The sequence below is a fragment of the Megascapheus bottae genome, chromosome 3 (assembly GCF_031878675.1).
Source record: "Megascapheus bottae isolate mThoBot1 chromosome 3, mThoBot2.hap1, whole genome shotgun sequence".
In the NCBI taxonomy this organism is placed as follows: Eukaryota; Metazoa; Chordata; class Mammalia; order Rodentia; family Geomyidae; genus Megascapheus; species Megascapheus bottae.
Window position 1 is genome coordinate 36,260,082 of NC_143511.1, and position 13,174 is coordinate 36,273,255.

The following is a 13,174-nucleotide window of genomic DNA, read 5'->3' on the forward strand; positions in this document are numbered from 1 at the left end:
GTTGACTCCAAATTTAATTCTGTTTTGTTCAGAGAACATTGCGTGTATGACATGAGACCCTTAAAATGTATGGCATAGAATAAGATCTGTCTTGATACATACGTGAACACAAATGAATGTTCAGGGTGTGGCTCGGGGGTAAAGGGCTTGCCCAGTGCATTTGAGGCTCTGCGTTCAAGCTCTAGTACCAAAAACAAGCAAAAAAATAAAAAAGAAAGAAAAGAAAAAAGAAAGAACAATAACAAGAAAGAAAGAAAATAGAAGAGAGGAAGAAAAAGAATATATGAATGTTTCTGCTATGGGTAAAGCATTCTAGAAAACCATCAGGCTAAGTTGTTCAATAATAATGTTCCAATCTTTTGTATATTGTGACAGTTGAGATCATTCTCCAGAAACAGGATAGATTACCAAAAATATGACCCAAGTGTTGACAGTGATAGACACACACACCATACACCACTGCCTCCACCAGACAAAGAGCCTTGATACTCATACAACACTTTCTAGGCACAGGAAGATGGTATCTAAACAAGGAGCAAAATGGACCTAGGATCTGGGGATCCCAGAGCACTGACTAACCCTTCAATAAGATGCTCTTTACATCCCAGAGACTGGGTACTCTGTCAGAATGATTTTAAATGATATTTTGAGGTGCTGGCAACTGCCTTATGGTCACAGTGAAACATGTGGTCTCTACTGGTGACAAAGTCCAAAAGTTGCTAAAACAACTCCACCCCTGTCACTGGAGGAAGTGTTAAACCGCAGTTAGAGATTCATAAACCTGAAGCTGCAGCTTTCCCACATTTTAATATATGAGACCCCAAATTCTATCCAGGTCCTGTGTTTCTTCAGCCCAGCTGAGCCAGTCTGTGATGCTCCCATGTGTGGCTCACTTGTCCACCAAGGCCACTGCCAGTTTTCCTGCATTTTCAGATGTGCTATGGACACACAGCTCATATGTGTGGAAGGGGGACCCTCTATGGAGCTAGTGGTTCGTTCTCTCCTCCACCCCCAGGAGCACACAGACCCCAGACTGGCTGCTCACTGTCCTGTTGGTGTCAGTGAAATCGGGAAGGAGGATTATTGCCGGCCTCCATGAATGCAGGACCTCTGCTGGGAGGTGGGTGTCTTTGGTCTCCAAAGACCAGAGGGCAAGCTGTGTGTCATAGTATCATGTCCACCAAGGGAACTGCAAATCAGTGCCTGGGATGAGAGTGCTTGGAGATAAGCCTCTAGCCTGGTGCTAAATAGAATAGTCTTTCCTGAGTGCACCAAGCTCTTGGGACTGTTCTTCACTGCCTGCACATTCATATTACCTGCCTGCTGGAGTACCAAAAACCAAAAACAATAAACACAATCCTTTCTCCCCCAAAATATTTTTTATTCTTGCATTACATTTGTGTTTCCAATTGTGAATAAAAAATGCTTAGAAAGTGGTTACAAAACAGCGTGAACTGGACTAGAGCAGTGGGCCAGCCCTGAAGGTCTGTCACTTCTCCATGGGGACGACACGATGGGGGCCTGGCATCCGGGCCTGGTCAGTCAGGTTTCTCACTCTCAGGATCTAGAAAACAAAACCGCCACAGCTTGTTATAGGTCTCTGAAGTACTTATCTCTCACCAGAGACAGGGCCTTGTTATTACGCGTGGCCCCATCTTTCCTGGGAGCTACAGACACAAAGGTGGAAGGTAAGGCCAGATATCTGGTCCAGCCTGACTGTGACCATGCCTTGTGCTGAGTCTTGTCCTCGGCAGAGTATAAGGCTCTTCTTCTATAACCACAAAGGCATGGAGAATGGCCAAGGCCAGAGAAAGACAGCCAGCTCCTGATCATCTAGAACATCTGGGAGTGAACTACCCTCTGGCTCTTAGATGCACTGGAGAGAACAGTGACCTTGTGCCCCCTCTGCCTCTGCCCAGGGTCAGTGCTGATAGTGGGCATCAAGATTCAGCTGCAAGATTTGTGCTGCCTCTGGGACAGGTAACCCTTGTCGTCTTTTCACTCCTGAGCAGAGAGGTATGAAGCTTGGAACTTGAATGAACCAAGACAGTGTTCTCAAACAAGAGGTGATGAGTTCTAGCTGGAAAGCCTGGAGATGAATCAGTGCTCAGGATGAACGTGGATGAGACCATGCATGGAGGTCTGACGGGGACCACATAGGGAGGTCCTTTCCCCAAACTTTACCTAAGACCCTCTGCCAACCAGAAATACCAGTGCCCCTTGTGTGACCCATGGTGCCCCTCATCATTCATCTTCCTCTCAACAAGCTCAAGAGCTTGAAAGGGGAGCCCCTGTCTGGCTTGAGCTCAGCCCACCAGGAGGGAAAACGGAGGCCCAGGAGCCATAAGGAGTCCTCTAAGCCAGGCCATCTGGGGGTCAGTGCCAACAGGGATGCTCTGGAGACTCAGTTTATGTGAGCAGGAACCTCACCCATGCCCCCTGAACTTGTAAAAGGAATCACTGCCCGAACAGCAGCCCAGTCAGAGTTAGGGCCAGTGGAGCTTGGTGTCCTAGGGGGCACAGGCCACTGTTGGTAGAGTGACACTATCACAGGCCTGGGGTCCGGTCCCATAGTCCCCATAACCCCCTCCTCTAGGATAGGGACGGCATGGCTTTAGGCTCAGGACAGGTACGCCAGGGCCACATTCACCTGCCTTCCATAAGACTCGCCAGTGAACATGAGAAGAACAAAACAAAAACAAAAATGCTTCACAGTGTTTTATTTTTTCCTCCTTTACAAATATAGCCTCTGAGGGATACTGTGTCACTAGCTTCATTTTAGGGAGAAAACTATCACTCAGGTGAAGGAAAGGGAGAGAGGGCAGGCGCCACTTCATTAAGAAAGGTTCTTTACAAACATAGAACCTAAATCTCTGATTGCAGTATTGTATACAGGCAGAAGATTCTGCACAGCCCTCTAGAAAATTCAATCCTAACTTCATTGACGGAATCGTATATTGAAACCAAAATAATTGAGCTGCAGAACAGTGTAGTTCCCAGGGCGGCCCCAGGCAGTCTGCCTTCCAGAGGGGAGAGGAAACATCTGTCTGTGGAACTTTCATTTCCATCTCGGCCATTTTGTGTTCATCTGGGCTGTGTCCATGGAATTTTCCAGAAAGACTGTCCCTTTAGGTTAGCCTTAGAATGTCCTGGAGAGGTTTATTGGTTGGGGTAGGCAGTTCATAGCCCTCTGTAAAAATGGTGGAAAAAGAAATGAAGTGGGTGTAGGATCCCTGAGCTGAGAAGATGGTACCTGTTATGGCTCATAACAGCTTGCCAGCTACCCGGGCATTTGTTTACCTCATGTCTCTGGCAGGCTTCAAAAAAGCTCTGGATATTCCTTACCGGTAGACTGACTTCTGCCATTGTCCCCCTCTGGCCTGTCACTTGTTCTCAATCATGAACAAGCCCAGGGAGATCTTGCTCAATTGAGCATGACAAGCTGGGCTCACCTAGCACTTGCAGCTCATCAATCACCAAGGTCTTAGATTCAACTTTCACTCACCCCACCCATCCCGGTCCTGGGGCTTGAATGCAGGGCCTGGGCAATGTCACTGAGAGCTCCTTTTGCTCAAGGCTAGTGTTTTACCACTTGAGCCACAGTGCCACCTTTAACCTTTTCTGTGATTAATAGGAGTTTCAAGAACTTTCCTGCCTAGATTGGCTTTGAACCATGATTCTCAGATCTCAGCCTCCTGAGTAGCTAGGATTAGAGGGATGAGCTACCAGTGGCCAGCTTCAGCATCAGGCTTCTGCTTTAGATGCATAAACAATTCAATATCTCTTCAACTTCCTATGGAGAGGCATCTAGTCATGAATCCACTGCAACTGAAATAGATCTTCTGGGATAAATGACTTTTTTTTTTAACATGTCTTTCTTTACAGGAGGGAACAGAAAACCTGCAATTCAAGACCCTGCATTTCTGCAGAGTGATGTCACTATACTTCTGCATGCTTCTAACCTTCAACTCAAGAACAGGCAGTGGGGTCTGAAGCAGCAGGGGAAGAGTCTTTCTGCTCAATGCGCCCCCTGGTGGCCAGACCCTATGCCCACATGGGGGAGTCATGTAGACAGGACTACATGGCAGTTGCCAGGGCTCCATCTGGCCAGGGTGAGGACAGAGGACTATGCGATGTGCAGCCAGGGCCCCACTGTGCAGATGACAGGTAATCTCAGGAACACTGGCAACATAGGTATGGGCGTGAGGTTCCAGCTAACCCAACCTGCTGGCCTGCCCCTCTGGGCTGCTCAGGGTCTCCAAAACACTGGAGTTGGAAACAAACTTCTGAACTGACCTAGAAGCAGTGAACATGGAGGGATCTGGAAGGCTGGCGTGGACAATACCTGGTGTGGGCACAGGCAGGGCAGGGGTGGCTCCAGGAATAGCTGAGGTGGACAGAGGGCCAGGCACTGGGGCCAGACATGGCATTCCCACTCCTGCTCGAGGTGTAGTCGTCTATGAGATACAGAGACAAGAAGATACAGGTACAAGGGGCTGCAATCTACTGGCCCTTTGGGTTCCCAAAGTTTCTCCAGCCTTAAGAAGAAGTGATCTCTCAACCCACCAGGAGGATAAGCATAGGGCATCACCTTCACATCATCCTTCCCTAAAGCTATAGCCCAGCCACTCAGAGCCAAACTTGAGATAGTTTGAGGAAACTTGATCAAGTTTGAGGAACAGAAAGAGAAAGAGAGGGCAGATGGGCGAACAGTGCCTCGAGGGTCTGGAGTGTGCTCCACTCAATGGACTGATGAATGTATTATGGAAGTCATGGAAGGAAAAGAGAGAAAGGAGTATTTTGGGGGGGATTACTGGAGCTGGGCACCAATGGATCACATGTGTTAATCCTAGCTACTCAGGAGGCTGAGATCTAAGAATCAAGGTTCAAACCCATCCCAGGCATTAAAGTCTGTGAAACTCTTATCTCCAATTAAACACCAAAATGCCACACATGGAGGTATGGCTTAAGTGGTAGAGCACTAGTGAGAAAGCGAAGGGACAGCACCTAGACCTTCAGTTCAAGCCCTATGGGAAGATGTAATGGCCAAAAGACTGTGCCAAATTTCAAAAAGACATGATTAGATACTCCAGGAATTTATGGGAACTCCAGGCAGGGAAAATTAGCAAAGAAAAACACTGTACAGATTTGCAAACTGAATTTAGTAGATTAGAAAGATCCTGTACAGTGACCAGATGAGACCTATTTCAGCAATGCAAGAGTGATGATCAGCTTGTGTTTCTAGAAAAATTTTCCATTTTATCTAAGATACTTAACTTGGTAGGTAAAACTTGGTCAGTTTTATCTTTTCCAAATTCCAACTTATGTTTTCAAAGGTTTTCCTTTATAGTTCAATACATGAAAACTCATCAATACAACACACATTAACAAAATGAAAGAAAAAAAACAATCATCTCTACCAATGCAGAAAGAAAATCTGACAATGTAGCCTAGTGGTAGAGTGTTTGCCACGCATGCACGAAGCCCTGGTTTTGAGTTCCCAGTACCACATGCACGGAAAAAGCTGGAAGTGGTGCTGTGGTCAAGCGGTAGAGTGCTAGCTTTGAGTAAACTCAAGGACAGTGCCCAGGCCCTGAGTTCAAGCCTCAGGACTAGCAAACAAACAAACAAAAACCTCCAACAAATTAAGTAAAAGCCATGTGTGAAAAATCCATGCCAAGCATCATGGCTAATGGCAGAAGATGTAAAAATTTCCTCTGGGATTGAGAACAGGAGAAGGACACTTTTATTCATCACTGCTAGTCAACACAGCATTTGAGGTCCACCTAGAAAGACTAGGCAAGAAAAATCAAGAGAAGGAAGGAGATAAATACGTCTGACCAAAGATGATATAGTTAATCTTAAGGAATGCACAAAACCACTGTTGAAGCTAATCAGGAGAAACTTCAAGATACACAAATCAACATGCAAAACTCAGTTGCCTTTCTGCTCATTCACAATGTGTTCCCTGCTAAAACAGGAAATTAAAGAGTCAATTGCACTTAAAATAGCATCAAAAAGAACAAAATACCTAGGAATAAGTTTAAGGAAATGAAAATTTATATACTGAAAACTATAAAATACTGACAAATCAGGGCTGGAGGCATGGCCCAAATGATAGACCATTTGTCTACCAAATACAGGGCTCTAAGTTCAAACCCTAGTATTGCCCCAATCAACAATAATAATGAAACTGCCAAAAGAAATGAAAGAAGGCTGAGGGCAGTGGCTCACGCCTGTAATCCCAACTACTCAGGAAGCTGAGATCTGAGGATCATGGTTCAAAGCCAACCCAGGCCCTCTTATCTCCAATTAACCACTAGAAAACTGGAGAGTGGTGGCACTGTGGCTCAAGGTGCGTAGGGCAGTAGCCTTGAGCTGAAAAGCTCAGAGACAACACCCAGGCCCAGGGGTAGGATGGTAATCTTGAGCTGAGACAGCACCCAAGCCCAGAGTTCAAGCCCCATGACTGACAAAAAAAAAAAAAAAAGAAAGAAAGAAAAGAAAAAGATATGAAAGAAGGCAAGGATAAACAGCGACTTGAAGACTTGTTAAGGACTTATCCTTTTTTTTGGCCAGTCCTAGGCCTTGAACTCAGGGCCTGAGCATTGTCCTTGGGTTTTCTCAAGGCTAGAGCTCTACCACTTGAGCCAAAGCACCATTTCTGGCTTTTTCCTATGTATGCAGTACCAAGGAATCAAACCCAGGTCTTTGTGCTAGGCAAGCACTCTACCACTAGGCCAAACTCCAGGCCCCTAAAGACTTATTCTTAAAATGTCCAAAACAACCCTAAGATTAATGCAATTCCTGATGTTTTTGTACATGTTCACTGACTCTGATAATGTAAAATTCTGTGCCTGCTATGGAAAAAAAAGAGCGGCAATTTCTCCAATAAGTTGAATGTGGCATTATATGATCTTGTCAGCTGGTCCACTCCTGTGTGTATAACCAAAAGAACTAAAAACAGGATTACTCAGGAGACTGAGTGGAAGGGCAAGAGTCTGAGGCTAGCTCAGGCAGAATAGTTCACAAAAGCTTATCGCAAAAATAACTAGCAAAAAGAAATAAATAAACAGAGCTGAAGGAGTGGCTCAAAATGGTAGAGCACCAGGATGGCAATTCAAAGGCCACGAGTTCAGACTTCAGAGTTTATAGTAGGGCCTCAAATAGATATTCATTTACTGGTGTTCATAGCAGCATATTCACAATAGCTGGAATGTGAAACTCAAGTATCTTTTATTTATGTCTATAAATGGAATATTTTTTACAAAAGGGAAGTTTTAAGAAATTAAAGAAGATATAAATATATGGAAAAGAAATCTCAGGGTCAAGAACTAGAAGACATGTCAGGAATGGTGGCTCACACCTCTAATCCCAGTTAGTCAAAATGAGGAGATCCATGAGGATTATAAGTTAGCTGGAGCAAGAAGTTCTTAAAGTTCCGTCTCAACAACAACAGCTGGGCATATTACTGTGTACCTGTCATATTAGCTATGAAAGGAATAATTAGGAGGACTGTGTCTAGATTGGCCCTATGTGAAAAATAACTAAAATAGATAGGACTATAGGCATGGCTGCCTAGCAAGCATGAAGCCCTGAACTCAAACCCCCAAAATAAAAACATCTAAATATCTATCTATCTATCTATCCATCTATCTATCTTTCTCTTCTTCTTCTTCTTCTTCTTCTTCTTCTTCTTCTTCTTCTTCTTCTTCTTCTTTTTCTTCATTTATTTTTTTTATTAGAGTCAGTTATGGGGCTTGAACTCTGGGCCTGGGCGCTGTTCCTGAGCTCTTCAGCTCAAGTCTAGTGTTCAACCACTTAAGAGTCACAGTACCACTTCCAGTTTTCTGGTAGTTAACTGGAGGTAAGAGTCTCATGGATTTTCATGCTGGGGCTGGCTTTGAGCTGCGATTCTCAAATCTTGGTCTCCTGAGTAGTTAGAATTACAGGCCATGAGTCACCATCGCCTGGCTAAATATTCTTAAAATATAAAAATACTACACGAGGCTGGGAATTTGGCCTAGTGGTAGAGTGCTTGCCTAGCATGCACGAAGACCTGGGTTCGATTCCTTGGTACCACATATATAGAAAAGCTGGTAGTGGTGCTGTGGAGCCAGTGGTAAAGTGCTAGCCCTGAGAAAAGCCCAAGGACAGTGCTCAGGCATGAAATAATCTATGCACTCTGTATCAGAATTCCAATGACCTTTTTGTTCAGAAACAGGAAAAAAATCATACAAATAAAACATTATACAAATATCTTTAAAGTGTTTCAAAACTTTTAAACCTCAAAGTTTCTAACCTCAAACTTTACTACAAAGATATAGTAATTGGAATAATGTAGAATGGGTATAAAGGCAGATAGTTATACCAATGAGAGTAAGCCACCAAGAAATACATTTCATATGTATGGTCAAATGTATTTATATTTTCTTCATGGTGCTGAGGATTGAACTCAGAGCCTTATGTATTCTCTCTACCATTGAGTCGCATTTCCCTCAGCCCTCAGGTGATTTCTTTTTCTTTTTTCTTTTTTTTTTTTGCCACTCCTGGGGCTTCAACTCAGGGTCTGGGCACTGTCCTTGGGCTTTCTCAAGGCTAGCGAGGGCTCTATCACTTGAGCAATAACACCACTTCTGGCTTTTTCTGTGTATGTGGTGCTGAGGAATCAAACCCAGGACTTCGTGCAAGGTAGGCAAGCATTCTACCACTAGGACAAACTCCCATTCCCCTCATGTGACTTCTGACAAGAACAATCACACTCAGTGGAGGAAAGGACAGGTAGAGGGTGTGTGTGTGTCTGTGTGTGTGTGTGTGTGTGTGTGTTGCTTGTTTCTGCGTCAGTCCTGGGGCTTGAATTCAGGCTCTGGATGGTGTCCTTGAGTAGCTCCACTTTTGGCTTTTTTTTTTCCTTTTTGGTAGTTAATTGGACATGAAAGTCTCATGGACTTTTGTGACATGGCTGGCTCTGAACCTTGATCCTCAGGCATCAGCCTCTTGATTAGCTATAATTATAGGCCTGAGCTACCACTGCCCCACAGGATCAAAGTTCAAGGCCAGCCTTGACAGGAAAGTCTGTAAGACTCAACTCCAAATGACCACCAAAATGCCTGAAGTGAAGTTATGGCTCAAGTGGTAGAGTGCTAATCTTGAACAAAAAGAGCTGAGGGATAGCACCCAGACCTTGAGTTCAAGCACCAGGACTGGTATATACACATGTACATACACACAAGTTGAAACTGTAAAACTCCTAGAAGAATGCATAAAGGGGAAAACTTCATAACATTAGACTTGGTAATGATTTTTCTCAGATATGCTGCCGAAGGTTTGAGGAACAGAAGCAAAAAAGATAAAATTTAAACCTTTATGTGTAAAAGGACATGATCAACAAAGTAAAAAGGTAACTGACAGAATGGAAGAAATACTTTTTCCTTTTTTTGGGGGGGGGTTGGTCATGGGGCTTGAACTCTGGGTCTGGGTGCTGTCCTAGAACTCTTCAGCTGAAGGCTCACACTCTACCACTGTAAGCCACAGCAGTTTTCTGGTGGTTAACTGGAGATATAGTCTCATTGAATTTCATGCCTGGGCTGGCTTTGAACCCTGATCCTTGGATGTCATCTTCTTGAGTAGCTAGAATTACAGATGTGAGCCGGTGGCTCACACCTAAATAAATATTTTCAGATCATCTACTTCACAAGGGATTAATGTCCAGAGTATACAGAGAATTTGTAAAACTCAGTAATAGCAGCAAAAACCTGCTGGGTACCGGTGGCTCACACCTATAATCCTAGCCACTCAGAAAGCTGAGATCCAAGATTGTGGTTCAAAGCTGGTCCAGACAAGATAAAATCTTATCTCCAATTAACCACCCCCAAACAGGAAATAGTGCTGTGGCTCAAAGTGGCATAGTACTAGCCTTGAGTGAAAAAAGCCCAAAGTGGTGCTGAGGCTCAAGTGGTGGAGCTCTAGCCTTGAGAAAGTTCAAGGACAGTTCTCAGGCCCTGAGTTCAAGGTTTATGACCAATAAACTGACTGAAAAAAATGGGCAAAGAAAATAGGCAAGTGGATAAATAAGCACCTGAAAAAAATGCTGCATATCACTAATGATTAAGGGAATGCAAATCAAAACCACAGGATACCACCTCACAGTTCACAAGAAGGGCCACTGTCAAAAAAAACCAGAGGGGGCTGGGAGTTTGGCCTAGTGGTTAAAGTGCTTGCCTAGCATGCATGAAGACCCGGGTTCGATTCCTCGGTCCCACATACATAGAAAAAAGCCGGAAGCGGTGCTGAGGCTCAAGTGGTAGAGCTCTAGCCTTGAGAAAGTCCAAGGACAGGGCACAGGCCTGAGCTCAAGCCCAGGACTGGCAAAAAAAAAAAAAAAAAAAAAAAAAAAACCAGAGGATAACTAATGTTGCTGAAGATCTGGGGGAATCTGAGACCTTGTGTGCTGCTGATAGGAATATAAAATGGCTTGAAACAGGAAGGAGGGCTGTGGTAAGATGAACTCAGCCCAGGGAAGCAAAGGGCTTAGCACGATGAACCCATGTCATGCAGATGCTAACAAGGCTCCACTGGCACCAGGCCCGTCGTCCTGTCCCTGGGAGAAGGCCTGTGTCCACCCTGTACTCACAGCCCGTGCTTCGCCAGGAACCTCCATGTCTTGCAGCTTCTGAGTCTGCTTCAGCTGGTTGAGCGTTGGCTTCAACTGGGCTGCCCCCACCGTCTTGGTCGTCCACTCGTCCACCAGCTTGTGCAGGTCATCGGTGAAGGTACCTTTCTTGTTGTTGCTGTTGTTCACCTGTGCCTGGACGTGCAGGGTGGGCTGGGGACCAGGCTCGGGGCCTGGGGCCAGGCTGCTGGTGGAGGACCCTGGGGAGTCACATAGACCAGGATTGGTGATGCCACACATTCGCCCAGCACCACGGGTGGGCTGGCTGCAGTTATTCTTATGTGATGGCTGAGACAATGGCCTCACTTTGGCCAGGCAACACCTTGCTTCAAGAGGTGGTCTGGATTGGTAGAACACTGACTATGGGCAGAGAGTGGTTGAGCTATGACAGGTGGCCTCACCATCTCCTAAGCCAGGCTAGGGGCTATCCCTCATTAAGAACCCATTTTCCCCACTGCTGCCCATCGCACCAGACTCACGTATGAGGGTGTGGGAGATTCCTGACACAGCTGGACACGCAAGGGAGGGGCATCCCAGGGAAGAGGGTCAGACTCTTCCAGCCCTCTGACCTCTGCATCCTCAGCATAGCGTGAAGATGCTAGGACACCTTGCAAAGTATGCAATGTACAAAGGCCACCAACAGCCTGCACCCCTCCCCTGGACAGGCTGTATTAATAGTTACAGTTCCATGAATTTTCCCATCTTGCTTGTCTGGAATTCAAGACCAAGAAATGGTATGTTTTCCTACTGAGATATTTGGGGAAGGTATTAATAAAGGTACCCAAACCCAGGGCCCTAAGCGTGGGAAGGGTGATGCTTTGGGAGGGAGCAGGGTTTGCTGGGAGCTGTTCTGATAACTAAAGTGCTTGACTGCTTGAATCCAATCTTGTTGTGTATTTATTTATTTATTTTTGCCAGTTCTGGGGGTTGAACTCAGAGCCCGAGCACTGTCCTTGGGCTTTTTTTCAAGGCTAGAGCTCTACCACTTGAGCCACAGCACCACTTCCAGCTTTTTTCTATGTATGTGGTATTGAGGAATCGAACCTGAGTCTTTGTGCATATTAGGTAAGCACTCTACAGCTAGGCCAAACTCCCAGCCCGATTTTTGTTTTTGTTTTTTAAAGGCCAACAGATAACTTGTAAATTTTATAACTGAATCATCCTCCTTCTACCTTGCAGAGAAAATTTCTGGCTGTCAATTTTGAGTAGGCCAATTAAAGTTTTTTTCTTCACAATAAAAAAATAGTAATTAAAAAAAATCCCAGCTAATGACCATCTCTTCAAACAAGCTGTTCCAAAATGTAGTGAACTTTAGTGGGTAGCAATGACAGAGCACAGACACAAATAATTAAAAATTAGTGATGAGTTTTACACACAGAAAGCTATTTCTACATGTAATTTTTAGCCCAGAAAAGGAAATTTTTCAAAAAAAAATTTTAAAAAAGGGAGAAGGAAAGAAAAAGATAGAGAAAGAGGAAGAAAGAGAGAGGAAGGGAGAGGAAGAAAGACAGAGAGAGTGAAAAGGGAGGGAGGGTGAGTGGCCCAGTTAGACTAATACCCATTTGGTCCTGGTATCTCTCCTCGGGGAAAGCATTCATCTTTAGCACTTCAAGGAAATACTGATGCCTATGATTTTGGAAAAGGAGCCAATTAATGAATGGTAATTTGTGGACATTCCAGAGAAGGGCAAGCCTGTTAGATGTGAACGGGCGAGACCGCATAAACTCTAGGAGCCATGGAGACACGAAGGGAAGCCAAGGGCAGCTGTCCTGCCAGGCAGAAGCAAAGCAGAGCCCGGCAGGGTGGGCACAGAGCAGGCCACGCCGCCCAGCCACAGGAGGCCCTGATGCGCACTAGCCACAATAAAGCCCATGCGATGAGAGGGGGCAAAGGGGGTAAAAAACCCGGATAATTACTACTGCTGTGTTCTTTGCCTAGGCAGAGACGCTTCAGGGCTGACCCTGTAAGGGAAAAACAAACGACACAAGACCACAGGGTTAGGCAGAACAGCACACACCGGTCACACTACCACACTTAAGCAAAAGTCATCAGTGTGCAGGGAGGGACAGACACAGGCAGCAGTTCGGAGAGGAAGGCCAACTTGGCCTGGGGTATGGGGGCAGCGTCCCCAGAGTTAGTGTGCAGCTCTCTCGGCTTTGCTGAGGAGGCAGAGGTGCCAAGGTATGCCCCCGCCCCCCCAAGCTTTAAGGAAAAGTGTTTTGTGTCTAGAAGCATATTCCAGAAAAAAAGAGAAAGAAAAAAAGAAAAGCAGGGAAGGAAGAAAAAAAAAAAGGCACACTGCTTGGTTTTCAAAAGCCCAACTTTTGGGAGCCCCACTGGTTGAGGCATAAAAACCCACTAAATGTTAAAGCCCTTCTCCCTCTCCCCCAGAATGGAGTGGGGTATAACCTGGGTTGGCTGGCCTCTGAGGCCAGGAGGTTTTCCTAGTGCAAAAAGATACATTGTTTTTGTAGGTTTGAGGCCAATTCTGGATCTTAGATG

At 45.3% G+C, this 13,174-nt stretch overlaps 1 protein-coding gene across 11 annotated transcripts in view; it reads right to left on the bottom strand.

Annotated features, from left to right (window-relative positions):
* Nucleotides 1-1,366: 1,366 nt before the first annotated feature.
* The window catches only part of Wnk2 (WNK lysine deficient protein kinase 2), a 120,208-nt gene continuing 108,400 nt past the window's right edge, over nucleotides 1,367-13,174 (bottom strand). For 2 of the 11 annotated variants that reach the window (XM_090329908.1, XM_090329902.1), the window contains 4 exons: nucleotides 12,589-12,633; nucleotides 10,634-10,872; nucleotides 4,346-4,457; nucleotides 1,367-1,564 (listed from right to left, as the gene is read on the bottom strand). In XM_090329908.1, the coding sequence (XP_090186034.1) occupies nucleotides 1,539-1,564; nucleotides 4,346-4,457; nucleotides 10,634-10,872; nucleotides 12,589-12,633 (422 nt within the window). In that variant the 3' untranslated portion in view covers nucleotides 1,367-1,538. Of the gene's footprint in view, nucleotides 1,565-2,373; nucleotides 3,191-4,345; nucleotides 4,458-10,633; nucleotides 10,873-12,230; nucleotides 12,299-12,588; nucleotides 12,634-13,174 lie in introns of those variants that run through there. The other 9 variants (XM_090329907.1, XM_090329904.1, XM_090329911.1 and 6 more) reach the window with 7 other exon arrangements.